General features: G+C 38.7%; 9 protein-coding genes across 18 annotated transcripts; 5 read left to right on the forward strand and 4 right to left on the reverse strand.

The window, feature by feature from the left end:
* Positions 1 to 61: 61 nt before the first annotated feature.
* Positions 62 to 5,944, reverse strand: LOC136419609 (protein yellow-like). Of its 4 annotated transcripts, none has more exons than XM_066406084.1 (6): positions 5,776 to 5,944; positions 3,111 to 3,376; positions 2,194 to 2,336; positions 1,555 to 1,713; positions 1,168 to 1,422; positions 62 to 1,118 (listed from the first exon to the last, which is right to left on the reverse strand). In XM_066406084.1, exons 2-6 carry the CDS (start codon positions 3,370 to 3,372, stop codon positions 585 to 587), a joined length of 1,353 nt encoding a protein of 450 aa, XP_066262181.1. In that variant the 5' UTR covers positions 3,373 to 3,376; positions 5,776 to 5,944; the 3' UTR covers positions 62 to 584. The 4 variants fall into 4 exon arrangements, with proteins under 4 accessions (XP_066262181.1, XP_066262198.1, XP_066262206.1 ...); XM_066406101.1 differs by having other exon boundaries at positions 5,746 to 5,944; XM_066406109.1 differs by having other exon boundaries at positions 5,809 to 5,939.
* Positions 5,875 to 8,415, forward strand: LOC136419642 (inward rectifier potassium channel 4-like). Of its 3 annotated transcripts, none has more exons than XM_066406156.1 (7): positions 5,875 to 5,999; positions 6,883 to 7,125; positions 7,186 to 7,342; positions 7,393 to 7,569; positions 7,625 to 7,803; positions 7,866 to 8,110; positions 8,160 to 8,410. In XM_066406156.1, exons 2-7 carry the CDS (start codon positions 6,887 to 6,889, stop codon positions 8,276 to 8,278), a joined length of 1,116 nt encoding a protein of 371 aa, XP_066262253.1. In that variant the 5' UTR covers positions 5,875 to 5,999; positions 6,883 to 6,886; the 3' UTR covers positions 8,279 to 8,410. The 3 variants fall into 3 exon arrangements, with proteins under 3 accessions (XP_066262253.1, XP_066262244.1, XP_066262234.1); XM_066406147.1 differs by lacking the exon at positions 5,875 to 5,999 and adding an exon at positions 6,716 to 6,802 and having other exon boundaries at positions 8,160 to 8,415; XM_066406137.1 differs by lacking the exon at positions 5,875 to 5,999 and adding an exon at positions 6,721 to 6,802 and having other exon boundaries at positions 6,865 to 7,125; positions 8,160 to 8,412.
* Positions 8,416 to 8,843: 428 nt separating this feature from the next.
* On the forward strand, positions 8,844 to 9,540 carry LSm7 (U6 snRNA-associated Sm-like protein LSm7). The gene is made up of 2 exons (XM_066390211.1): positions 8,844 to 9,000; positions 9,058 to 9,540. Exons 1-2 carry the CDS (start codon positions 8,974 to 8,976, stop codon positions 9,370 to 9,372), a joined length of 342 nt encoding a protein of 113 aa, XP_066246308.1. The 5' UTR covers positions 8,844 to 8,973; the 3' UTR covers positions 9,373 to 9,540.
* On the reverse strand, positions 9,495 to 11,363 carry wmd (serine-threonine kinase receptor-associated protein wmd). Its single transcript, XM_066390197.1, has 6 exons — positions 11,180 to 11,363; positions 10,691 to 10,825; positions 10,478 to 10,633; positions 10,298 to 10,422; positions 9,998 to 10,247; positions 9,495 to 9,943 (listed from the first exon to the last, which is right to left on the reverse strand). Exons 1-6 carry the CDS (start codon positions 11,292 to 11,294, stop codon positions 9,747 to 9,749), a joined length of 978 nt encoding a protein of 325 aa, XP_066246294.1. The 5' UTR covers positions 11,295 to 11,363; the 3' UTR covers positions 9,495 to 9,746.
* A 240-nt stretch (positions 11,364 to 11,603) lies between these two features.
* SC35 (SR family splicing factor SC35) lies at positions 11,604 to 14,863 on the forward strand. Of its 3 annotated transcripts, none has more exons than XR_010753156.1 (5): positions 11,604 to 11,932; positions 12,381 to 12,521; positions 12,592 to 12,769; positions 12,824 to 12,884; positions 13,894 to 14,863. XR_010753156.1 is itself a non-coding variant. In XM_066406846.1 (4 exons), exons 1-3 carry the CDS (start codon positions 11,751 to 11,753, stop codon positions 12,767 to 12,769), a joined length of 501 nt encoding a protein of 166 aa, XP_066262943.1. In that variant the 5' UTR covers positions 11,604 to 11,750; the 3' UTR covers positions 12,824 to 13,193. The 3 variants fall into 3 exon arrangements, 1 of the variants encoding a protein (XP_066262943.1); XR_010753157.1 differs by having other exon boundaries at positions 13,897 to 14,863; XM_066406846.1 differs by lacking the exon at positions 13,894 to 14,863 and having other exon boundaries at positions 12,824 to 13,193.
* Positions 14,864 to 15,175: 312 nt separating this feature from the next.
* On the reverse strand, positions 15,176 to 17,814 carry Rab40 (RAS oncogene family member Rab40). Of its 2 annotated transcripts, none has more exons than XM_066391206.1 (4): positions 17,212 to 17,814; positions 16,785 to 16,932; positions 16,276 to 16,728; positions 15,176 to 16,221 (listed from the first exon to the last, which is right to left on the reverse strand). In XM_066391206.1, exons 1-4 carry the CDS (start codon positions 17,357 to 17,359, stop codon positions 16,140 to 16,142), a joined length of 831 nt encoding a protein of 276 aa, XP_066247303.1. In that variant the 5' UTR covers positions 17,360 to 17,814; the 3' UTR covers positions 15,176 to 16,139. The 2 variants fall into 2 exon arrangements, with proteins under 2 accessions (XP_066247303.1, XP_066247296.1); XM_066391199.1 differs by having other exon boundaries at positions 17,206 to 17,814.
* A 319-nt stretch (positions 17,815 to 18,133) lies between these two features.
* Positions 18,134 to 18,798, forward strand: LOC136419672 (uncharacterized). Its single transcript, XM_066406195.1, has 3 exons — positions 18,134 to 18,334; positions 18,387 to 18,592; positions 18,652 to 18,798. The coding sequence occupies exons 1-3, from the start codon at positions 18,253 to 18,255 to the stop codon at positions 18,796 to 18,798; spliced, it is 435 nt and encodes a 144-aa protein (XP_066262292.1). The 5' UTR covers positions 18,134 to 18,252.
* Positions 18,799 to 18,815: 17 nt separating this feature from the next.
* Positions 18,816 to 22,352, reverse strand: Hrs (Hepatocyte growth factor regulated tyrosine kinase substrate). 2 transcript variants are annotated; one of them, XM_066406062.1, is made up of 15 exons: positions 22,196 to 22,352; positions 21,857 to 21,941; positions 21,672 to 21,775; positions 21,454 to 21,614; positions 20,907 to 21,067; positions 20,773 to 20,848; positions 20,598 to 20,720; positions 20,402 to 20,546; positions 20,221 to 20,350; positions 20,000 to 20,167; positions 19,797 to 19,938; positions 19,535 to 19,747; positions 19,307 to 19,481; positions 19,107 to 19,256; positions 18,816 to 19,050 (listed from the first exon to the last, which is right to left on the reverse strand). In XM_066406062.1, exons 1-15 carry the CDS (start codon positions 22,227 to 22,229, stop codon positions 18,941 to 18,943), a joined length of 1,977 nt encoding a protein of 658 aa, XP_066262159.1. In that variant the 5' UTR covers positions 22,230 to 22,352; the 3' UTR covers positions 18,816 to 18,940. The 2 variants fall into 2 exon arrangements, with proteins under 2 accessions (XP_066262159.1, XP_066262168.1); XM_066406071.1 differs by lacking the exons at positions 21,454 to 21,614; positions 21,672 to 21,775; positions 21,857 to 21,941; positions 22,196 to 22,352 and adding an exon at positions 21,236 to 21,361.
* A 335-nt stretch (positions 22,353 to 22,687) lies between these two features.
* On the forward strand, positions 22,688 to 26,345 carry LOC136419156 (lysosomal-associated transmembrane protein 4B). The gene is made up of 8 exons (XM_066405339.1): positions 22,688 to 22,805; positions 24,061 to 24,169; positions 24,270 to 24,462; positions 24,519 to 24,657; positions 24,714 to 24,873; positions 24,930 to 25,124; positions 25,203 to 25,393; positions 25,715 to 26,345. Exons 2-8 carry the CDS (start codon positions 24,062 to 24,064, stop codon positions 25,881 to 25,883), a joined length of 1,155 nt encoding a protein of 384 aa, XP_066261436.1. The 5' UTR covers positions 22,688 to 22,805; position 24,061; the 3' UTR covers positions 25,884 to 26,345.
* The last annotated feature ends 107 nt before the right edge of the window (positions 26,346 to 26,452 follow it).

Here is a 26,452-nt window from a genome sequence, read left to right on the forward strand (position 1 = left end):
TTTTTTGAATTGGCCAGAAATGTACACTTTTCCACCAATGAGTACTCCATAATAAACTCTGAACAATAAATAGATACATTTATTACAAACGACAATTCACATAAGTACAGCGAAGACCAAACCATAGGTAGGTATGTACAACTCAATTTCATTAAGTACTTAGAAAGATACTTAACCAAACCTTAGTCGAAATAGAGAATACAATATTATATTAAGCATTAAAAATCTATTTACATTATTACAGATTTACAAAGACTCAAAACTCTACAAACTATTGGCACTTGCAAAAATGAATACCACAAAATCAGCAAACATTTATCATCGTAAGTTCACTCGGCCTGAGAGTTTTCGGCTGGTCAGATTAGAGCCTCAAAACCCAACGGCGATGAAGTCGCAAGACCTTTATTCACAATCCCGTCGCTTATATATAAATAAAATTGCCACTGTGGCTGCTACTAGCAGCTCTACGAGGCGAAAGGTGCCTTTTATCAAATGTTCAGCCAAGTGATTTTTCTATGATAAATATTTATTCGGTGACAAAACTGAAATATCACTGTTAGAATTTGTCCATTGAAGGCTTAGAGCTACCTCAATAAAACCATTAAAACACAAACGAGACAATTCACACTCAAAATACTCCTCATCGCTCCTGAGCCCTTAGTTTTGGTTTTATTAACCCCCAATCGGTCTTCAATCACCTGCATGATATCTGGGTTCTTAACCAACTTAGAAGCGCACGCAGTGCCCTTAATGGCATCCCCCACTTTGGCAGAAAGTATCCTAAAGTTGACGTCATTGTAGTCCAACGAAGAGTACATGAACTGAGGCAACCGATCCGAGAGGACCCACACGTTGCCCTCATTGTCCACTTTAACGTCATTGGCGAAGACCATAGTGACGTTGTCCATATAGACGCGACCCTGAGACTCCATGGTATACGACGGATTGGTGGTCCTCCAGCAAGCCACTGCGTTTAGTTGAACTAGAGCGTAGAACAATACTCCTGTCTTCTTATCCAAAAACGAGGCTCCACTTTGGCTTCGCGGGCCGCGATTACCGAGGTATTTGAATTCGTGGTAGTTGCTTTGGTTGGTTGCCAAGGATTCGTCTTGAAGGATCTGGAAAAGGGCGTTCTAAGATGCTCAACGAACTGAAAGGCTTAGTTACCTTAGTGCTCACGGCAAACTCATCAAAGCTGGTCATGGGATGGAAGAACAGAGTGCTATAACCACCTTTTTCGGGTCTTAATGCGAGCCCGAACAATCCATCTGACCACTGAAAGTTTATTCCTCCTACGGTCATATCACCGGCCAGAGGCTTAATGTGGAAATAGTTGTGCTTCACCTTCCAGCTTCTGTTCAATTTCCATGAGTACACTATCAAACCTGGTCCTCCTAAGTCTCCCAGATAAGCAAAAGTGTTCTACAAATCATAGCAGCTTTTAGCCCTTTGCAAATGTTGGATGGTAAATGACAAATTACTTAACCTACGCCCGGTGCTTACGATTGCCCGCCTACGGCGATGTTTTTAATGATGATTATAAGGATTTATTACCTCACAATTCTCATCTTCAACAGCGATATTGGCCAAAAACGAGTCTTCGGTAGTTTGTTCAAATGGTATTTCATAGCTTCTGGTCAGTTCGTCATTGTGGAGATCGTAGATCATGAGGGTGCTGTTTTTGTATATTAAGGGGGTGTTTTCGAGTAGGCCCTGAAAGGAGTTTTTGCATAAGCCCCGGACTTTTCCCCATAAACATTATTTTGTTTCTTTAAAACTGAAAATTCGAAAATCGTTGAAAATTGACAACCGCGCAACCATCTTTTGTTTAAACGCCATATTGGCCTTTGTAGAGTTGCCAGCAGGAAGGACGCCACAGTGGCAGCCCACAGGCACGACGCAGACGTGTCAAAATTTGATGTGTTTATTTGATTCGAGGGTAAGGCAAACCACTTATTGCTTAACTTATTAACCACCGGTGTTATTTATCACCGATTGTTTGCTTTTAATTTATGTACGTACGTACTTGATTATGTAAAAATGTATTGCGAAGTCGTTTTGATGTTGCTTTTGAAACCGCACATTCTTCAGAGTCACGACCACATGTCACTTGTTAAGTACAGAAAATTCTCATAAAACATACAATAATCATGTGTTTCCAAGTATTGTGAGCGTTTACATAATCGTACTTACCTCGATGCCGGTATCTATAACCCACAGCCTTCCGCACTGGTCAGCTCGGATCCTGAAGGGGGATACTATTTCTGGGAAGGAACCAAGGGGCCTGTGCGCGTCCCAGTTTGGATAGGGCTTTAGAATTGGGGAATCTACCGGATCTAATAAACAAAAGATTAGGCTTCCCAGCAACCAACAAAGAGGAACTAAGCAAATCTTCAAATTTAAAACAGGGGCAGGTAAATCAATCCAAAAGGCTGATTTCATAGATCGTAATTGCCGGGAGATCGTTTCAAAAGCCAACTTAACGGACTCGACCGGGAGCTAATTATCTCACTAACATCCGGAATTGCTGAAAATACCGAAATAACTGGTTGCTTGTATCCAGCACCTTGTAATGTCCGCCCAAACATTCTCGACTTTGAAAGTTTCCTAATTTTTGCTGTTTTTAAATCGACCCGTACTAGTTCTCTGTAGGACTGACCGCCTTCTTAAAGCTCGTTTTCCTTCTGGGTATTTACCTCACGTCTTCCTCCTGCAAATCTATGGTTTCGGGCAGATATTCGAAGGTTCCTACGAATTTAAATTGCTTCAGCCTGCTCGAACCTCGAACGCACGTGCGTCCTTAACACAAAACCCCAAATAAGGAAATTTCGTTCTTGTCCTCACACGTTCCAGCCATTGTCTCGCGTTTCTGCATTGTTATACATGTAATTAAAGCTATAATAATCAATTTATGTCGCTCCATCTCGTTCCGTGAACGGTGTTTACTATTTTTCTTAAATCGATCAGGCTAATTAACTAAGTCTTGCGATTTAGGACATTTTTGTAGGTCAGTGGATATTGATTTATGCGAGGCATAACAAGGTCTTGCGCGTATTTACCTATGTGAAAATTTTTCAATACGGGGAGGCCCAATTCCGTAGAGATCTCACCTGTTGTCCTGTCGATGTAAGCCAGAGAGGCGGGCACCCCAAACTTCCACCTGGGCACAGTGACGAAAATCCGGTTTTTGTAAACCTCCAACCCTAAGGGAAGGTTATTCTCTGGAATGAAGGACTGGTCCTCGATCGCCGCCTGTCTCCTGCTGGGGCTGCCAAATTCGAAATCCAAGATCTTCCATTGATAGAATATGTTGAGCTTGTTGCCCGTGGCCTGCCCCGAAAGGAGGGCGAACACAAGTGGCAGGAACAGCATTATTCTGCGAAAGATAATTTCGTGTGACCCTGTATGTGTGAGTACGAAAGTGAAGTGTGCAACAACAAAAACCGCACATTATCTTGAAAATAAATTTGACTTTGATAGTTTTAAATTGGCTAATAGGAGCAAGGTCAGGCTGGTCAGAAGGATTATCGCGGCTCGAAACTGGTCTCCCTTCTAATCTATGAAAATAGTAATGAATTCGAGATGAAGCTGCGTCTTACGTTAAAAATAATAAACAAATCAGTTCTAACGCTAATTAGCTTTTTATTAAAGCGTGAAACTCTTTATTTCTCGCCGCTCTCATTATTGTCCTAGAAGAACAAAGACTGGCAAAAATGCTAAGTTCTCGCACCTTAATTTTCGCTTGAAACAATTATGCAACCTTCGAATGTCGCATTTTCCTCGGCGTTTGAATGCTGAAGGTGTAGACAATGTCTTGAAACGCATTGTTTAACATTCGGCATCGTTACAAGAGCCATTACAGTGCGATGCTCGTTTTCTGCTAATCATTTAATGTCGTTTTGTGAAATCCGTGTAAAAACTGTTTGAAAGAACGAACAGTGGCAAATTTGGGCGAAGGCTGATGGGCCAGTGGGTCGTAAAATGCGACGTTGACCGCACTAAAGCAACGGTCGAATACCGTGAACAATCAGCCACTCTGAAACCTCCCTCAACGAAGAACGAACGAGAACATGAGCAATAGGCAAACCCCCCTTGAGGCTCATTCAAATTTTTCTTACTTACATGATGGTGATTACAAAACTAACACTTGCAGCGCTTACAGGGACTTTTGCAGAGAACAACTTCCCCACAAGTCCAATCACTCCCACACAACTCTCCCCGCAATCTCTTCCTATGGCCTCAATCGACCAAACTAGCGGACTACATATTATAGGCCTACGAACCTCCGTTTTTAGTCTATTTGTAATGAAGCAATAAGTGAGGTTTTTGGGTTGAGGCTCGTAATTTGGGTCAACATCGGCCCGCACAAAAGCGGGAGTATCGGTTCTAAGGGCCTCGTTATGAAAAGGGAGTAAATGATGGCATTGCAAAACGGGAGTTTGCAAGGAAATTCTGCTTTGAAATCGTTCCCATGGTGGCAGTTTATTATTATAGATAGAGGGAGAACGGATAGATTTGATTTTAGAAAGAGACTTTCTAGGTAACTGATTTTCTTCACATAGATCTCATTTAATAAAGAATTGAATAATCTTTGAGATGGTGAAAGGGTATTTCGTAGGAATTTCTATTTCTGAGAAATTTGAGAAGTACTTGAGAGTTCGCGTTTAGATCTAAAATTCGAGTTTTCTGCAAGATCTCCCCACGTAAACGACTCTCTTCAGATTACCAATTTTCTTTGACCAGGTCTTACTTAATAAAGAGTTGGGTGGTCTTTACAATAGGGAAGAGGTCGTTTTCGTAAGAATTTTCATTTCTGAGACATTTTGGAAAAACTTTATAGTACGTGTTTAGATCCAAAGTTCGAGTTTTTTCTAAGATTTACTAGGATTTCAAATGACCTATTTTCCTCGGCCTCAACTAGTAAAAAGCTTCATTCTTAAGCTCAAAAATCGTTTTTATCAAAAACGGTTCTCTATCAAGCGAAAAATTAAAAGAGCGAAAAATAACGTTGTAAATAGCCTTGGAAAAGGAAATTGTCTGTACCAAATACGCGCGTCACCCATGTTTACCTTCAACAAATATTATTATTCAATATACATAAATAATTAGTAATAATGGATTATTTTAAAAAGAATAAAATTACGAAGGCGAGGATCCTATTACATGTGAGACTATAGATAAGGAAAAACCATTGTGGGCGTCTTATGTGCACAACACTTCTTCATGTCACCTTGCGATTTCAAATAGTCCTCGATTTTACCTAATCGATCTAATAGAATTTTAGCTAATTTAGCTAAAAACAGCATAGAATAAAAGAATGTAAATTCCAAGTTATTAGTAAGCTTTAACAAATATTCTTAATGCCCCATTAAGTGACGATAATCTGCCTCGTAAAATAACTCCTGTTGGTGATTTTTATGACTTTCCGATTCGTAAAATTCCACTTTCATTCGTATTTTTATCTATTGATCATGACCACCTCTATCTCATTGCGACAAAACTTCATTTTAAACGAAAAAATGCTCAAAATTCCTCCAGTTTGCCCAACTAATTAACGCATTTGCCACTTTCTTTGAAAACGAACCTCGACCGCCTATATCGTGTGTTCCACCACACACAATCATTTTCAGCTTGTCATGCTTCTCTTAGGTTACCAATACTATCATAGCCCAACAAAATGTTCAACAGCCACATCTGGTTTTCTCTAAACACCTCGTCACGACCAACAAATAATCGCAATCTCACCCGTCCAATTAACCAACCAGCTTAACAAACCTAAACGGCCTATCCGCTCCCTAGTGTAGGTACCTATTGGTCAATTTAATTCAACGTGGTACCAATAAGTCCCGGTACTAATCGCGAAGAACTATTAGGCCGGAGCCGAAAACTACGCACATGTCACGAGGCACTAAGTCTGGTATGCGGCCCGGCTATGGGTACGGCTCTAACTGGACTGACCTTACCGAGTACCGGCCGATTCATGCTCGTGATGAGTGAAAGTAAGTAAACATTGCTAATAACTTTTGTCTTGTTTTCGATTGAGTTTTGGTGGTGCTTAGTACCTACCATGACGGCGTGAAGATTCTCGCATAAATCACAATCCCTACTGAATCCTCATAAATCCAGAATTTCTTGTTATTCCAAAAAAATGTTCCCCAGTACTATCTCCTCCCCTCTGCTTTTCCTTCTTGAAATAGAAAAATTCGTCTGCATGGTTGCACTTTACTTGTCGTGATGTCTAGTAGAATTTATTATTTAATGCAGCCGGATTCGCTCATTTTAAACTCCGCAAAGTTTAAAATTACCAAAAATTAAGCTTCGCCACAAAAAATCTTGACAATATGGTGAAAAAAAATGTCCCTATAATAACCCTATATACAATCTACATCTTGACATTATGGTGAACGAGACGTATTGACTTTGTAACTCAATTAAAACAAAAATTATGCAGTTTTAATAGAATTTTTACTGAAAAAACCAAAAAAATCCTCTTTAATGTGAAACATTGGCGTCACATTTTCTAAGTAAATAAATCTAATTTATACCACAATTTATGATAACAGTAAAATGAGACTGGTAATTCAAATATATACTTTTATAGTCCTTAAATACGAAATCTTTTTATTATAGCTCAAACAGGGGCTTTGTTGCCATAATATGAATATAAAGATACCAGAAAATAACTGTTTGTAATACTTTAATAGCTATTAAGAATTCTACAGGCAGTTGAATTGTAGTGGCATATAGATACAAGTAAAATGTCTCCCAACACGAATTCAATGGCATTATTGTCGCGCCCTCGGTAAGCCTCTTATCAACACTTTCAACCCCTACTTCTTCTCTCCATAATGATTAATATTAAAGCAGTAAGGCCCTTCACAGAAGGATGGTTATGAAAAATGGCCTATGCAACGTTGTCCAATCTCAATCCAACCGCCAACGTTTCGGCATTTTCAGCTACGAGAAACTGGTGGGCTCCAGCTGGGGCTTCACCTTTTCCATCTTTCTTTCAGTGCTCTTCCTTAGTTGGACGTGCTTCGCGGTCTTCTATTGGCTGATCTGTTTCGCCCATGGTGATTTCGAACCAAACCATCTGCCAGAATTCCAGCGTGAATACAATTTCAAGTATGTTGCTTCTTAACTACTGAACGAGCCATGATTTTTCAATTGAAATAAATTGTTTAGGCCCTGCATCTACGACATGAGGGATTTCTCTTCAGCCTTTTTGTTCAGCATGGAGGCGCAGCACACCGTGGGTTATGGAATAAAAGCTCCCACCAGTGAATGTGCTGAGGCATTATTTGTGAATACTATACATTGTATCATTGGGTTTGTGATGCAGGTAAAACCATATGAGTGATATAACTTTTCAATAATGTATCTCTTATTTAGGGGTTTATGGCAGCCATAATCTTTTCCAAAATGACAAAACCGAGAATGAGATCGCAAACCCTTATGTTCTCCAGGAAAATGGCAATTTCTATGAGAAATGGGAAATTGTGCCTCATGTTTAGGGTGGGGGATATTCGTCTCAGACATATCGTCGATAGCAAAGTCAGGGCTTTTGTTGTAAGTTTTGCGAAATTTAATTCAATACTTATTAGCAACAAATATAAAAATATAGGTGAAAACTATTAAGACCAAAGAGGAAGAAATTCTTCCATACACTCAAAAGGAACTAAACCTGTGCATGGATGACTGCAGTGACAGCATTTTCTTCAACTGGCCAATAATAATGCATCACACGATCGACGAAAATTCCCCTTTATACTATTTATCACCCAGCGATTTATGCCAGCAAAAGTACATGATGTCACGAGCAGCACAGAATTATGGTTTCGCTCTCATAAAACACCTTCTTACAGATTTGAAATAGTGGTAGTGATAGAAGGAACTGACGAGAATACAGGCCAGATGACTCAAGCAAAATCCAGTTACATGCCCAACGAAATTCTCTGGGGTTACCGCTTCGAAAACATGATAATATTCAATAATTATCGCGAGGAGTATGAAGTAGACTTTTCCAAGTTTGATGTAGTAGCACCAGTGAACACTCCTCTTTGCTCTGCTGTATATAACGAGCAGTATAACACCATGCAAAATTCTAAAGGTATCTAATTAAAACAGCATAAAAATGTTCATAAGGAAAGCTTTTGCAGTACATTCAACGCGCTTAACTCTTGATTTTACTCCAAGGCATAGCTTGGGGGATATACCCGAAAAACACTTAGCAATTTTCAAGGAAGTTGCTGGGGAAATTTCAATAGATATTCGGTGAAATGTGGAGGAAAATAGAGAGTGAATAGCATTTAACAAGCAGGGTCTATACTGGAGTATTCAAGCTTTGCTGCAATAGGTTAATAAATAGTATATTACTTGCGTAATAGTGCTATTTTTTAGTAAAAATTGCATTCGCCAAACTATCAAGATTTTGTTACAGACAAATTTTTCTATGGATTTTTCACTTTACATGACATAGTTTGCATAATTCAGAGCTTTCTGTCTTATTATCTCATTACTTATTTTATTATTTATCTTTTTTTCCTAGCGCAACCTAAGCTTGAATTTTGATGAATAGGTTTACTTCAACAAATGAATGCTGAAAGTATGCTATCTAAGCAGAATTAAATTAAAATTATTTGAAAAAACGGTAATTTAATTTTACTCCTTCCCGCCATTAATACGATATAATAAAGTTAATCCACAGCTTCGTCATATTAGTCTCCTTTTTTATTTTATACCATTAGAAGCAGATGAATCATATAGGTTACGTCGATTGGTTATTCTGAGGGTAACACGTGATCGTGACGAACACATTTAAATTTGAGGTTAGAAAATTGTGTTTATTAATTTTACACGTCCCTTTACAAAAAACATTTAAAAAAAACTAATAAAACACATTTTTCTGCGTCAACGGATTTTATTTCGAACTCTTCTACTTGCACAAACCTTAAAGCACATAATAACATAACCATGGCCTCTGGGGAGGACAAAAGAAAGGTAAGTCTAACCTTTTAACTGAATTTTAAATTTCCCTTTTAATAAACTAACATGTAGTCTGCGAATGCCAGCCAAGACCAGAAGGAAAAAAAACGCAAAGAGTCCATTTTGGACTTGTCTAAGTACCTGGAGAAAACCATCAGAGTTAAATTTGCTGGAGGCAGAGAAGCCAGTGGCATACTCAAAGGCTATGACCCACTCCTGAATCTTGTCTTAGACAATACACTGGAGTATCTAAGGGATCCCGATGATCCTTTTAAGTTGACTGAAGATACCAGGGAATTGGGGCTTGTTGTCTGCCGAGGAACTAGTGTAGTGCTTATTTGTCCAATGGATGGAATGGAGTCTATTCCAAATCCATTTATTTCATAGAAATAATTTTGAGGGACTTTGAATGTTAATTTATAGGTATGTGGAGAAACCTGCTATATTTTTTTTTACTGCTCAGGAGTAAAATAAGTTTGGATGACTAATTTGTAAAGAATTACACATAATTTTAGAACAATAATTTTTATTAAGAGTCAAAACAGTCTGAAAGTATACAGTCTATTTTTCATTACATCATGAAAAAAATTACTGATGAACATTTCAGACTTATAACAACAAACCCCTTCCATTAGACCAGAAATGAAGGTGAGACACTAAAAATTAAGGAATAAGTACAGTCAGAAAAAAAATTAAAGACTAGAAATACAAAAATGAATACTTTTCTGCTGAGAAACATAGTCAAAACCCTTTTTGATTATTTAATTTGCTTGAACTTCCTTTTGTGTTAAACTCTCATTAAGTGTCCCACTTTCAATACACTTCCAAAGGCCATAGGTCTTCCCAACAGTAGTTTGCCATAATCTCAAAGTTCCATCCTCAGAACCTGAGGCATACAACTCACCATCTGGAGAGAATTTTATACAGTGCACTGGACCAAAGTGGCCTTTAAATGACTCTGAAATTTAAACATACAATATAAAGAAATTTCAAAGGAATCCAATGATTTTACCAATCTCTGAACCACTTTGATAATCATGTTTATAGACTTTCAAATCGTCACCTGCAGCTACAAAAATACTTTTATCTGGATGGAGGGAAGCAGAATTAACAGGTGATGGAATGGTGTATTCTCGGATTTTGTTTAAGGTTTCAGCATCAAAGAATGCTACTTTGTTGGAATAGGCAACTGTGAGCACTGTGCCATCTTTAGACACTTCCAGGCTGTTGGGGTTGAATGGGAATGTGACTTTGTGCACCTCCTATTGTTAATTTTTGCAATAACAATTTTTATTCACTTAGACAAATTTACCTGTTTATTAGCCCTATCCCATACTCTCAATGTTTTATCGTCAGCGCAAGACACTAGATGAGTGTCATTTCGAAAAAACAATACATGTCTTATGCCAGCTGTATGGCCAGGAAAAACGTCTGGAGCTATAATAAGAATTATACTAATATTTCCTTATTGTTAAATTATTAATTTTCTTACTAGCTTCTGGTTTGTTGAGATTGAAAATCCTAACCAGTTTCTCATTACTGCCAGTAACTAACAAAGCAGAATCTTTAGAGAAATTCACACTTTTTACTATGTGATTGTGCTGGAATGAGTGCAGTTCTTCCCCTGAGATGGCATCCCAAACTTTGCCTAAAAAATTGTTTGAATTAATAATGAAAGAAGAAATCCATTGTACTGAAAGAATACCTGTAAAATCAGCTGCGCCGCTCGCAGCTCGTGTAGCTTCAGAATTCAAAGCCACCCCCCAAACAGCCCCCTTGTGACCTTCGAAAGTTCCAATCCAATCTCCTGTATCACCTTGTCTAAGCATCGGTTTTCCATCTACAGCAATAAATGCACTTAAAATTTAAGTCTAAACTCCAAAGAAACTTTAAGTTGTCACTCAACAGTTGATTAAAAACAAAGTTAGGGCTTGTGAAAGCGACTTAACTGATAAGATAACAGGGGTCCCAGACTAAGCATAATTTGCAAACAAACAGAGGAAAAGAAAAGTTCATGGTTCTGGCCTTGCTCAAAGGACTCACACATCTAAAAAATTCAAGACCTTGTTTCCACAGGGTTTGTGGAAAAAATTGAGGCCAAGGTGTCCTACATGCCTGGCAGAAGGTTAAAAACTTGTTGAATACGTATCTCTACTAGGAAAATGGTACCTCTTTTACTTAAGTGGGAGATTACCTTTGCAAGCCGATATCAGGAAATAGCTACTTTCGGTGATGTCCGAGAAGTCCAAATGGACCACTGGCCGTGTGTGACCACTACATGTTAACGGTGTTTGGCGTAAATTGGCCATATTTCCATTAATTTTTCAACAATCACATACACCTCACACGAGTTCGAGAGACGAACTAAAAAGTAAAAAACCTAAATGAAAAAATGAAAATATTTCACCTGTCAAAAGAGAACGTCATTGAAACGCACGCACAAAAGTAAGATATTCCAACTTCTCAGGATATATCCTTCCTTTTCTATGAAGATATGACAAATAGGGACAGCATGCAGTGAACATCGACCCTGCCGATTGGCTGTCTATTAGAATATTTGGCAATACAAACATCACAAATTGGAGGAAGAATATTTGGCAACATTGTCAGGCATTCAGCATTTCCGCCAGTCGGCCATTTTGGTTTTCGACGTTTTTCTCTTTGTTTGTGCTTAGCGTCTTCTTGAAATTTTCCGGCAAAATATCGCGAGTTTATTCTAATATTTCAGTCTCCCGTTAACTGCAAATATTGGGGATCGACGCAAAATGAGCTACGGCCGCCCTCCGCCTCGTATTGACGGGATGGTGTCCCTTAAAGTGGACAACCTCACCTACCGCACCACCCCTGATGATCTACGCAGAGTTTTCGAGCGTTGCGGGGAAGTTGGAGATATTTACATTCCCCGGGATCGGTTCACGAGGGAAAGCAGAGGATTTGCTTTCGTCAGGTAAGTTTCAAGCTTTGAGGTTACTCCATAAATCCTAGGCCAGGTTAGTTCAGGTTAGGTAGGGGTACAGTGAGTGAAAGGTCAGTGAACCCCTTCTGACTGGTTCTTTCAACTTCTTGAGGTTGAAGGGCTTTTTCTATATCCATAAAAGATTGTCTTGAGAACCCATGGCATTGCCTTCCCATGGCACTTTTGTGAGCTTTATATATATGTTGCTGCTTCCTTGGCACAGAATCTCATTTATACCTAAAACTCTTGTGGTAAACTTGATAACATTTTTTAACCATCTCGCTTATCATATTTGTTTTTTGCCACTTTTAAGTTTGAGATGAGTAACTTGGGAGATCTTGTTTTTGCAATATCTGTGCACTATGCCCGAGTATATTTAAGAAAGCAAAATTTCAAAAAATAGCACATATACATATTAAAAAAACTATTGCTCTAAAAGGTTCTTCGACAAGAGAGATGCTGAGGACGCGCTGGACGCCATGGATGGTCGTATGCTTGATGGCAGGGAGTTGAGGGTGCAAATGGCCCGTTATGGAAGGCCCACCTCCCCTCATAGAAGGTTCCGAGGCGGCAGAAGAAGGTATCCATTTAATTTTTTTTTTAACAAAACTTAAAAAAATATGAAGAGAGGTTATAATTTATGATATTAGGTCTAGGTCTCGTGGCAGAAGAGAAAGCCGTTCCAGATCCCGAGGCAGGAGGTCTCCATCTAGAAGCAGGTCCAGGTCAGGCAGTAAAAGCTCCAGAGGAGCGTCAAGGTCTCCAGTGAGGGAGAGGGAAAACAATTCTCGATCAAGGAGCAGATCAAGGTCCAGATCTAGATCTTAAGTAAGAAATGTATTTCTTTGAAAGATTAATAATAATGAGCTCTAATTGTTTCAGGTTTTGTCTGGGTGGCAGTGCGGCGGTGTATTTTAGTAAGCAGCACCTGCGCTCTGGCAAGGTATTTGTCTAGATATAAGATTGCGTTTTCTTTACCTAAATTTAAAAAAAATGAAAAAAACCTTTTTTAGGGTAGCTTGCCTCTTGTTTAATTCAGTTTTTATTCAACTACCTGCATTTTATTTTGGCTTATTTTCCTAAAAGAATATTTTCACGCAGACTCTTGCAGTCAACACATGTTTGGTCTAATTGCTATAGAGTTATAGAGTGTTTAAGTATACTTATTTTGTATCTAAAGAGGTGATACTTCAAAAAAATTGACATAACATTTCATGTAACAGCATTTCTCTAGTAAATTTGGTTTTTGGCAGTGCGAATCTCTTTTTACGGTGTAGTTTTTTAGTTGGATCAGTTTTGATCTACTGTTTCACGCCTTTAAGAATTCTAGTTTAATCTCTTCTAATTACCAAAATCTCGTAGGGAACTTAAAGGGTTACATGAGATTGCATGTGACCCCATGTAACATTTAAACGCATCAGTTCCTTTTGACAATTTAATTGAACAAAAAGTGATTTGTGATTTCAGATTTGTTGTGTTATAAGTAATTTGTAGTCTTTTCGACTTACTGCTATCTTCGGCAGTGCAAGAACGATCGACAGGAGATTCACGTCTTCGACTCTAAAAAGTCGGATACTGACAGCACCCGAGTTCTCGCTCGATCCAGGTGATTGGTCGAAATTCGAGTGCTGAAATCTAATCTCTGACGAGAATAATCTATGGAACGATCGCGGAGCGAACTTAGCGCAGTAAACCGAAAACACTATTAAATTCTTGCAGTTGAAGTCATTTCAACTATGACACAATTACTTGGTTTTATTCCGTCAAAGTTTGATAGTTTAGGCTTAAATTTTAGGACATTTTTCTCTGCTAATATGACAATTCTTCATGCACACTAGAGTGACACAAATGTCGCCACTTAGTGCCTAACTACTTGACGGAACAAACCAAACCGTCTCACAATACCCCCACCAACGCCCCTGAAATGTACTAACGCCTCTTTTGTGTGGTAGCAGGCGCAGAGTTGGGGTTTTGCGGTAAGATGTTGGTGTTTGCGGAGCGAGATATGGTGGCGAGAGAGAGAGCAGCGGCAAAATAGAGCGGGAGCTGGCGTGACATTGGCTGGATGGAGCGGGCGCAGTCTGGCCAGCCAATCGAATCGCAGTGTTGCTGCCGCGTTCCTGATACATGCGCAGACGTTCGTGTGTTCCTGCTCTCGAGTCTCTAGCCTGCTGTCGGTCTAAATATGCATGCGCGATAACACTGGCTTGGTTGGGGTTCAAAGACGAGTTTTATGGTCATTTTGCAGGCCCAAAATGGCGAACTCTGCTTTTTTTTAAGTAAGAGGTTTCGTGATGTGCTTGCATCCGATTTTCGTGAAGTTGTTTTGTAACCGCATCTTGAATCCATTTTATCAAACGTATTAAAAACCTTGATAACCATCGACGTCTGTCTCAGGACAGGCTAACAAATGAATTTTGATTCAAGGCATGCCTCTGATATGTTAACTCTTACTTGAGAGTTTTCTTAATGATGACCCTTTATTTTGTGGACACTGAGTTCTCCATTACTGAAACTTTGTGATCCGCACTGTAGGTAGCGAGAAAAGAATTCTCTTGCAAAGCTGACTTGCTTTCAACTCGAACGAAACTTCGTCTCTTTGCCTTAAACAAGCCACGAAACCGTCAATTGAAGGTAAATGTTGCCAATGCCGCAAAGAATAAAGTATTGTTTTATAAGGGAAGAGTTCAGGTAGGTGTTATATCAGGTGAGATTTCTATGGTAAAGCCGTTGATTGACTGCGAAAACGTTACTGTTCTAGACATGTTTCTAGAACGTGTGTGGCAGATCGATTCGTCTGCATAGAAACTAGAATCCAGTGCATTTGAAGATGTCGTAGATTGGATTCCAGGGAAATTGTTTTTCAGGCTCCGGACATATTATTGAATATAGAGAAATAAAAATTATGTGTTTTCTTGTTAATCTAGTTTTATTAATCCCCACGTTTATGTAATATTTTTCTTGCAATGTCTCATACGAGCCCTACAAGTTATTTAGGTCAAGTGCTACGTATGTTATGCAATGAAATCTGGGAGTGTATAAGGATGCTGAAGCTCGGGAATGTCGTTTTGTGGGTTTTTCTAATCATGTGAGAAACGTAAATTGTAGAATCGAACTAACCATAGCTCCATCGGGAAATATCTTAGAATTCGCAAGAGCTGCATGTGAGCTTTGTGTATTTAGCAGTAGATATTGAATAAAATACTTAACACACCAAGTAAAACAGTTAAATCGTATATTTAAATGGATTATATTGATTGTTGTTACAAAGATTACACTGTCCTATATTAAAATACATAAAAATAAATTAATGTATTTTTCAATAGAGACGACATGAGGCGAGCAATGAACTTGGTACATGCCTAAGAAATTCATTAGATTCAAGAGTATATTTCACAGCAATACATTTTGAATGTAGGTTCATAATTTAACCACAGTTCTGTTCGAAAGGGGTTTGCCTTGCCCCCTGCTTCAGTGTGTGTATGCAAAACTAAAAAAAAATAAATGGAATAAAGGAACTTTTGAAATATAATTTTTTAATGCAGGAAATTTGAATGTCCCAATAAGAGAATATTTACATAACACAAACGAGCCATATTGCTATATAGAAAAATATATACATTAACACTAAAAAATAAACGTTAACACAGATTTTGGTAAAAAAACTAAACGTTAATAAATAAGTAAAACGCTTGCTCCGTCATATAAATACTAATGCGGCAATTAAACCAAAAAAGAAATTCCGAATGTTCTCACTACAACCGAGATAAAGGTAAAAACAACGTGAAATTTGATAGAAAACAACACAATAGGTTTTTAGCTGCCAAAGCAGCTTAAAATACTCATTACAATATTAGGGACGGCACTGGAACTGCCTCTTTTTAACCGACACTCATATATCCTCTATGCAACTACAACGGACATGGACTTTACAACATGTAAACAATTACACGACACCGAATAACGAAACACCCTGTGTGTTCTCTTATTTGCTAAAGTGATAAGTTGTACTCTTCTCAACAACATAAGAGATGGAAAGGAGCTAGTTCTTGTCCTGCCCTTGAGGTTCACCTTTGATATACGTCAAGTACAAGCCGCGCAAAAACAGAAAGTACGTGTATAGAGAGAGTAAAACGAACAGCGGGAAAATCCCCATTGAAAATATCTCGATCAGGATGTCCCGAATGCGGGCTCGAGGTCAGGAGATCGTGCAAGAGTTGCGGGGCACGCAGCTGCTCCTGCCGTCCACTCCAGCTGGAGTGCTGGGAATACTGGTAAACCTTAAAAGAAAACTCATATTCCCTCTGGATTTTGAAGGAAATCCCCGCACTTACCTTAATTTCCTTCCGCCGTGCTTCTTGTGATTGTTAGTATACTTAAACTGTTGCGTGTTAGTCGACGTTAAAGCGTAAGATTTCAGGTGTGACTTGACACAAGTCGGTAGAGGCAGTTGTTCAATGCTGTAGACGGTTGTTCGGGCCACGATGGCTCTACAGCACAACTCTTGCAAACTCAGTACCCTGTTGGACCTCCACAGTCGCTCCATGCCGTTGCGCTGCAGCGCCATTCTGGACAGTTCGCAAAAGCTCTCGTGTATGTTAAAGTTGCACAGCGGAGACACTTCGAAAAATGCCATACTATGCTTGTTGGCGTAAATTTGCGCGTCTCTTTGGCCCACCTTTCGCTTGAAGGCCAAATGCAGCCGGTTGCCCACCAATACTTTAGGTACCCCTGGGGCGTGGCTGTCCACCTCTTTTAGCCAACGATCCAGGCCATCAAATGACCATCTACAGACAAGAATAGTATGAAAATATTTATATGTGAATGGGCTCCTAACACTAACCTGTTGGTAATATCGTAGACTAGAAGAACTCCTTGGGCCCCTCTGGAGTAAGACCTGATAATAGTGCAAAATCTTCCCTGACCAGAAGTGTCCCACAGTTGCAATTTTACTCTTTTGCCATCAAGGAGGATTGTGGTGGTTTTGTAAGCTGTAATGGGCAAAATAGTTGTCAACATGCTATAATGGCACTTCAAGTTTGGATTTACTAAATACTTTTTGTCTAACTACTTGATTTTATAAGCAGCTATTAACTTGATCTCGTGAAAGATTACAAAAAGCAATCAAGGAATTCAAACTTTAAGAGCTGCAGAGTTTAACTCCTACAAATTAGGGCAATAAAAACTGCACAAATTTGATTGAACTTTTCAATACATAAACAAACTTTTAACAATATTATAACAACCAAAAAACCAATACGTACACTTACCACTACCACTGCAAAATGGGCTCTCTAGAGCACCATCATCCAAATCGGACAAGATCTCCTGTTTGCCAACATCACTGTCACCAACCAAAAGGAACTTTAAAAGGTAATCGTACTGTTTCTCGGGGGGTTTGCTAAGATCCCCAGCCATAGCAGTGGTGCAGGCCTATTTGCAACCATAATCAAATAAAATTGTGAAAGTATGAGCAGAGTTGTGGCTTAAACGAACTGAATGTGGCTTTTTCCCATAACAATCATTCGGTTTTTGCACATTGGGTACTAAACTGAGGTTGTTTAACGCTTAAGTAACCAGCAGCGAGACGTTAACAATCCCAGGAATGGGTCTAATGGGTAAAAATAACAAACTCTTCCTGCGACGGTTTATTTTTGTTTGGCAAGGTCGTTCCTTTCGTAAATAAACAGATGGTATTTGCAGCCCGATTTTCGCTGATTCGATAGCCCTTTTGGCACTAGTGAGTCTCCACTGAACTCTGATAGTGTACGCAATCGATAAACTAGAGATTTCTTGAAGAAAATCACTAGATTTCACTAAATTTTCGACAAAAATTCAGCAGGAAAATGGCCTTCCTCCTGTCACTTTCTCAAATTTTGACATTTGCGAACTTAAGAAGTGGGAGGTTACGACAATGGTGTCAAACTTACACTTAAATTCTCAGATCCTTTATGGTTCCACTTGCTCCCATTTGAGAAGTTTTTTTCCCTAGAAAATTTTTTCAAAACGATATTCCGTGTTAATTAAACATTAAAACTTATAATTTTTTCTGAATATTAAATTAGCAGATAAAACTAGGTACAAGGAGTAAAATCAAAAATGGGAAATAGTTTTAAGTGTAAATGAGAGTAGCTTGAAGAGAATTAACGATCTTCCCTCACATTTCATACAAATTGGCAACGTAGCAATGACCGCCATTTTCAAACAAGCGGTTAATGGCAATTTTGTCAAGTTTTAATTAATATTTTCTCAATAATTAACGTTTTTTCACGCCAAATTCCCGTTTAGTGCACCACCAAGAAGAATCTAAAATGAGTTCCAAGGAAGCCGAAGAGTTCCGGAATGCCCTGTTAGATATCTCCTCTCACATGGTCAAATTAGACTGTCCATTTGGTTTGTGTATTAATATACATCATTGCATATCATTTAATAATAACTTTAACAGACAGAGTAAGGTGTGCGGAATGGGCCAGAAAACTGGCTTCCATACCTGATGACTATCTAGAAACATCAAAAATCAAAAACGAATATGCCCAGTTGTTGAGAATTCAGGTGCGCAATAAGTGCGTTCATGGCCCCTTTGAACACCCTCCCCCTAGAGGCGCTTTAAGCCCCCTCGCAGAGTACCTAGGAAATATTGTTTGTAAAGAGGTACTTGCCGCTAAACAATGTTTTTCCGATAAAATTTATTTGTTAACGACTATTAACAGGTTTCGTTTTTGCCGAAAATGGGTCCAATTTCCCCGGTGCTACACCACAAATCCCCTGACGGAAGGGCGTATGTTAGCGTCAAACAGATCCCGGGAGGGGGGGTGCTATGTTATATGGCGGTAAGTCCTGATGGGTTGGAATCGTAAATTAAATACGTTAACCGTTTGTCTTTTTTATTGAATAATACACATCATAAACAAAAAATTATAATGGAATATAACAGAACTATCATAAGGTTAAAACATTTATTTAAATAACTGTATAATGATTCATAGCAAAAGCGACTTTTCAATCAAAGCTAATCAATTCCGCCGTTTGAGTCTGTTCTACAATTTGCGGTGCCTGCGCTTGCTGTTGAGAATTGGGGCCTTGTTGAGGAAATACCCTTTGCAGCTGACCTAAAACCATGAATTCTCTTCATCACTTTCCTATTGTAAAATACTAAAGAAATAACCTGCTGGTGGAGCTGGTTGCGATGGAGGCATACCAGGATGGGGCGGCACCCCTATCATTGGAGCGAAATTCGCCCCAGTTTGCTGAGGATGAGGCTGAAATGGTTGTCCTTGAGGGGCACCCATCTGCGGCATTGGGAGACAGCTCCCTCCTAGATACGCAAAACTTTAATATTGAGACTTACTAGTGCTTGATAGGTACCTTGAGGGGCAGAATTAGGAGGCTGTCCCATCATCTGCCCATATGGAGCGTAAAATCCACCCACAGAGTTTGGAGGAGGTGGGTTTGCAGGTTGGAATGGGACGGCATGCACTGGTGATCCAATATAACCTCCGAACTGCTGTGGCCCCATTAGATACTGTTGCTTTTGCTGCTCCTTGAAGAATTTCATGGTTAATTAATTTTAAAATAAGTAACTCGCTTTCTTACCTGTCTCATTTGCATCTCCCTCTCCTGCTCCTGAATCCTCTGCAATGCCAACTGTCTCTGATATTGCAAATATTCCTGCTTCTTTTTACGCATAATTTCCAGTTTGTGTGCCATTTGCATTTGTCGCTGCCGCTCCGCTTCTTCAGCTTCGCGTCGTAATCTTTCACGATGTTCTTCACGTAGCGCATCCAGGGCAGCCCGGGCATCTTTCACCTTAGAAAAACCAATTATTGTAAATCTTAAAATTCCTCTTGCTCCAAACCTGAGTAAGCTTATCTTGCAGCCCTTCGTAGTGCAGCCTGCGATCATCGTGGTCTTGAATATAACGCAACAACCTCGAGTGCAAGTTGGTAATGTTCATGAACAATGACTGGACACTAGTGTCGTTTGTAATTGAGCGTCCTCTGGGAATTATTAGTTGCCAATACAGAGAAAAGGGTGCAATTAATTGCTGAAACACCGCACCTGCTGGAGTTGCTTTTCATCCTATTAATAAAAATCTCCACTTGGCTCTTCAGGGTTTTAATAAACTCCTCTAGATCGTTGTCGGCAACTCCATTCTCTTTGATCTTGAATTTAGGTTCATTGCTGAGGATGGAGGAGGCTGGGGAAGGGGCAGATGGGCTCGTTGGTCTTAGCAAGGCTCCAAAATTAGTTGATTTTAATGATTCAAACGCAAAGATTACCTGATGATCTCTTTGGTATCATTGGACTGGATAGATTCCCAGTAAGACCGATTTAGATAACGGTCCAACTCAGAATTGCCGGTTTCCTCAGGCTGTGGTGAAGGACTTCTTCGAGTCACAGGTTCAGGCTCTAAAATAGGTTCTCATTATCTTTCAAGAAAGTTTAATGCAGTAATAAAACCTTTCTTGAAAGAATTGTTAAGCAGAGCATGTGTGGCCCTTAGTTTTTCTTTCTCTTTGGCTTCAGCCTCAGATTGGCTGAGAGCTAATGCCAATTGCAGTTCCTCTTCTTCCTTTAATTCATCTTCATTCTTCCTTGGAGGTTCCTAAAATGTATTATACACTTAAAATACTACCATGACAGGTGGGGGGTTTACCTGGCTTTGCTGTGCTAATGAACTATTCAAATATTCAGAAGGTAATTCACCATCTTGTTTAATCGATTTGGAAGCAGTGACAGGCTTGTTCACTTTATCATAGCAGGTATCGCAGACTCTGACCTAATAAATTTTGAAGAATATTACCCTACTAATGTTCGATTTCGTGACTCACTTCTTTTTCAATGCCGAATTTTGGTAAAGTTGTAATTTTGGAACTGCACTGAGCGCAAAAGACTTGGCCACAGTTTCTAAAATCCCATGAGATAGAAATAGCACAGATGTGAATTAATACAAAGAATAACATGCCTGCAATGGTGTTTTCTCTGCATGAGACTAAAGCTGGCTCTGCAGCGGTGGCAGGTGTTTCCATCAAGCCAATCAGGAGCAGTATCAGCAGCGAACATTGCGTCGCTTTCACGTAAAACTGGGAACTTGTAACCCTCCGCTTTCATGGCAGCCATCAAGTCCTGAAACCGCGTTAATCCTTTTAAGATATTAATCCAATTTAGGGGAAATAGGACCTTGTCAATTGCACCTTGAATTCAAGAAAAAGGGGATTATCTGTGCAGTGAATAGCGAGAAACTACGATACTTTATACCAGTTTCTCCCAAAGTTTAGGAACAATTCTACATACCCAACTACCTACACCAGCAATGAAATCCATGTGTATCAACCTACGAAGTATATACCTACTAATGTACTAACAGATTTGATTTAAAACGCACCTACGCAGCGATTAAACCAATGACTAATGCAAACAGAATGATAAATATCTCTATCATTGTTTGGGCTCAAGGTCACTATTTCACAACAAATCACAGATTAACCATCCCTGAACCAACTAAGTCATACCTTCAAATTGCCATGTTTTGGATTCTTTCTAAAGGCAAAACTCCAGACCTGAATCAGCTCCAATAATTTCTGCTTGACATTTTCATGGGGAGTGTTTTTGGCGAGGTCATGTAAGAAATCGCAGTTTGCTTTTGTTGTGAGTTCCTCAGCAATTAGAGCCCCTAAAAATTATTTCATGAAGACAAGTTTTAGAGTGATTCCATATACTTTCATCTTACCACAGTTCTTGATCATACTCTCAAGGCACAGCAGGGCATATAGTGAGGAATGAGGGTTTGCCACAAGTAACTTTTTTCGTACTGCATTTATTGCAACTTTAGGTCTACAAAATTAGAAAAAATGAGTGATGTACTTTGCCCTTAGGTTTTGGTGTTAAGCCAACAAGGCAGAGCTGGATACATACTGTATATCATTCTGTCTAATTAAATCGCAAATTTGTATTATCGATGGCCAGTCTGGTTCCATTAATAGGTGGCTTGTGGCTTTGTCTGTAAGTTAGAGAAACGAATTTGCTTGTGCTCCAATAATAAGAAAAAATTGAGCAGACATAACAGGCCCACAAACGGGATTGGGAAAGAAATATAAAATGTTTGTAAAGTGTGTTGCATTGATCTGCCTTAGGGACGGCTTTTTAGGAACCGTTTCAATAACAAAGATATTGAATCATGGCATGTTATGGATAACATAATCTCATAATTTATAAAAAGGCATGGGGGCGTTTTACAGCCAACAACCTACTTACCAAGCAGTTTATCGAAGTGTCCCGTGCGGAACATTTTTGGGCTTGATTGCACCAGAGAATTTCACTGAATTTTTTTTTTCTTGATTTAATGGTTTTTGGAGAGTTTCACCAAAAACTTAAGTTTTTGATGATGAATAATGTTATAATTTTTCTTTTAAGCTCAACTTCTCACTGAGTCAATCGAGTCAGCTGATTTTGACAGATACATATAGCTGATATTAATTGGTTAGATTCAGTCAGCAAGTATACAACGTAAAGTATATTGAACTCTTAAAATCTCAGCAGTTTTGTCACACAAATATGGCAATGGCTAGCATGTTGAAGTTTAAGGGTATTATTGCGATTTTATAGATGGCTTAAAATTATTTGAAGCCTGTTGGGTGTGCCGTAAACTCTTAAGCCATTATTATCATTTTTATTATTACAGCACTACTATAATACGCAAAAATTGACTGTTCTTGGCTATCCTGCAAATGCCATTGTCAGTTTTTTAGTTTTGTTGGCAGTACTGTATAAATCGACCCTCTGAGGCGATACGTTTGCAATTATCTCCCCAAAATTTGTTATCAACAATTCCAAAAAAATAGTGGTTTAATCGAGTTCTCAGTTTGTAAGTACCACCCTCTATAGTTCTGTTATGTGCACGCATATTCTTGTGTAAAAACCAAGGCACTGTGTAATCCAATAAGGCCTGATTATCGCGAGTGGAAAACCTCTGTATGTTCACAATCCTCCAGACTATGATTGTTTGTGCAATAAATAAAACCCAATTATTAAGCCAAATTAAGTCCTATTGCTCATATTATCGCCAATTTTGTAACACAGTGTTGATATAACGTCTTAAGCAGCGAATCTGAGCGTATTGCAGCTTGTAAATGACCCGTAAATCTGGTTCATATCTCGTACCTTTTACTACAATATCGTGTAAAATTTTCCTTTTGTGTTTGTCCTTTATGATTTATGTTATATTGAGCTACTTGTTTTTAAACTGCAACATCAGATGCATTGCAAACATAAAGTTCAAACTTCACACACGAGTTTCTGCCCTAGAGATCCAGCGGAACTATCTGCAAATTGTGCTATTTGATTTCAAGCAAGTGTGGCCTTTCATTGGTTGCTATTTTCAAAATAACAGGATCACTCAAGGTTATCACAATAATAAATATTTATAACAACATTTTGATGTAATGGCAAGTCAAGTACATAAAGATGAGGGTCTCTAGGGTTACCACCAATTTATGACCCTTTATAAGGGCAGTATCTCAATTTAGTGTGATAATTAGTTGCGGTTTTAGTCGTGTTAGCAAATGTTCAATTTCTTGAAACAGAATCACTAACATAGCAATATAACTATAAATAGTCAATTAGGTTGAAAAGCTTTTCTAAGAAAAATGTTCTTCATAGGGAGTCACAAATCCAAAGCAGCTCCAATTAGGACAATTTATTGTCTTATTTTGTTGTTTATTGACCTTTTTTAAGCCTTTAGACAGACACAGAATCCAATTTTTTTTACCCCAACTAAAGAGTATTAAGCTTGAAGTTCAATCAACAGTATGACTAGCAACCACTGTGTGAATATGCCTTTTCTATGGGAAAGACAAGGTCTCAACATTATGTAGATCACTTAGAAATAATTCTACTTAATGATTATTTTTAATAATTGAAAATTCACATATGTGAATCACAAGAAGTTTTGAAAACTTTATCAGGCTCACTTAAAATAATTCCATGTTTCTTTGTAGAGTAACACTATATTAAGTAGTGTTAATTGCTGCAGTATCTTGTTCTGGCCTGCTCATTATATTCCCATTTTACATCATTAACCTTTCTATTGATTGATAATTTTCAAGACATTTTTTCTGCAGAATGTTCAATATGCGCCTCAAGCTAGGCTCTGCAGGCAAGAATGAATGGAGGGCCTGCTTCTGTCTCCATGTGAAGACAGCCACCATTGTTTTTGGGGTATATCATTTAGTAAGTTTGGCTTCTTATGTCTTATTTGTGTCATTTTCCTTTGTTAAAGCTCCATTCTTCCTTAATTTGTGTGAATGCTCTTTAATTGTTTTGTCCATAGCTTCTCCATGTGTTGGCTCTCACGGTTGTATCACTGGTGATGCGAAACCAGAGCTATATCAACCAAAAAAATGAGTTTATTAAGAATGATTACTTAGAAGGGGACTTTCTACCTACACCATTGAGTAAAGTCAAGGATGATGATAATCCTTATTACTTGCCCACAACCCAAGATGGAAGGACTGTCTTGCCCTGTAAATATCTCAATTTTTACGTGATTTCATGTTTCTATGCCCATTATTTGTTTCAGCTGATGTAGATATGGGAGCAATTATCACCATCTGCACGCTCTCGATTACACTGTTAATGGTCTATGGGGCCATTAAAGGCAAACCTAAGCATATCCTACCCTTCTTCTTTTTGCAATTGTTTGATTTTGCTATAACCACGTAAGACTTAAAACTACTGTGTTTTTGTGCGGTTTAATGAATTATTTAATCGTTAGATTAACTGCAACTGGATACTTTTGCTATCTTCGGTCAGTGCACCGGCTCGTAGCTGAACATTGGCACAACATGCCTTTCCATCAAGAACTCCTCTCTCTCAGTCCTCAGACTTTGTCTCTTCTCGTCTTGTTGTCCTTTTTGGTCTCTATGATCTGGAAGGTATAATGTGTTTAATGTAATAGCTATGTGGAGCAACAAGCGATAAATTTTATTAGGCCTACTGGATTGGGGTCGTTTGGCGCTGCTACAAATACCTGACCCTCAAGAAGCAGGCTACTCATAACACTATCCATTACATCCTGCCCAATGATGGACTGGATAGAAGCGAACCTGACTACGCAGCCATGTTCAGAGATAATGAAGCTGCGTTATTCGGGCCTATGAAGCAAACTGCCCCCCCTTCGTATCAGGTGAGTAATATTGAAGTGTGGAAATTGGTCTATAAAACTTGTTGAGAAGTTTAGTGCTTGATTCAATGGATTTTCTAGGACGTCATGGATGACCAGCCGCCACCGTATCCTGCCGCAACTGCTGAGGAGTCTCCAATAACAACCACGACCACCTGTGTAGTCCAAGAAGTCCCCATACGCAGATTTTTGGTTACTTACTCTCCGGACAATCCTCAGGAGGTTCATCCAGAAGACGGAGCTTCTAGTTCCGAAGAAACAATCACTCCACGGTAATTCTATTACTTTTTTGCTAGGTAATTGAAATTAAAAAGGAAATCTTCCTTTGATTTATGCAGTGAAATGGAACATTCTTGTGACTATTGAAAATGAGTCTTTAAAATTCCTTTGTTTGTTTAAGCGGCACCTTGTATGAATAACAAGACATATCCATTGGTAGATAATCCAAATTTTTGTCATCTTAACATTGAATAAAATTTCAGTTCAGCAACTTCGCCAATTTATTGTGAACTTTCATGAATTTCTCATGTAAATTTAAATTCTTTCTGTATAGAACTGCAATCCATTAATATCTTATCATTTTATCCCAACAGCAACCTTGTCTCTCCTGTCGCTTCAGCCTCCAACGTGGCATCCCCCAAGAAAGAACTCGACAATAAACAGGAAGAACATGTCCTTCAAGTCAATGAAGACCCAGAGTACTGCTACTTGGATGTAGAAGCTTTGAAACGCAACGCCAATGAGGAGAAGCCTGAAAAATGAAAAATGTTTCTTGAGGAAGTTTTAAATTGTTGAGTGAATATTAATTTTATTATTGACAGAATCGTCTTCATAGATCTGGCTTATTTTTTTGCTATAAATTTCTACGTCAGGGAACTATAAGTCCAGATGGATATTCCCGACTTCTGGAAAGGGTTTTTCCGTGCCAACAAACTGGAAATATGTCGTCGGGTTTAGGAAATTTTAATTTTTTATGTGTTAATATTGAAAAAGGGCGAATCAAAATTAAACTAGGTGTATGAGGAGGGAGAGTTCTAGATGTTTTTATTATTGCCGTAGGCGTTATTTAGGGATATTAGTCATAACATAGGCATAGGTTAATGCAACGACAAGTATTAAGTAAATAATAGAATTCAGTGTAGATGAAAAGGTAGATAGTCATTGTCGTTCGATTTTTCTTGAAAATCCTCTCGTTATTATGGTTTTTAATAAAGATTTTAAGTATGCTAAATACTCACAAAAAGATTTTAAGATTGAACGAACCCGACAAAAGAACCAGCAGCATCTGGGGTACAATTTGTGAACTGCTTTCTGTAGGGCAGGCGATTGGG

Source organism: Euwallacea similis, chromosome 1, assembly GCF_039881205.1.
Source record: "Euwallacea similis isolate ESF13 chromosome 1, ESF131.1, whole genome shotgun sequence".
Taxonomy (NCBI): Eukaryota; Metazoa; Arthropoda; class Insecta; order Coleoptera; family Curculionidae; genus Euwallacea; species Euwallacea similis.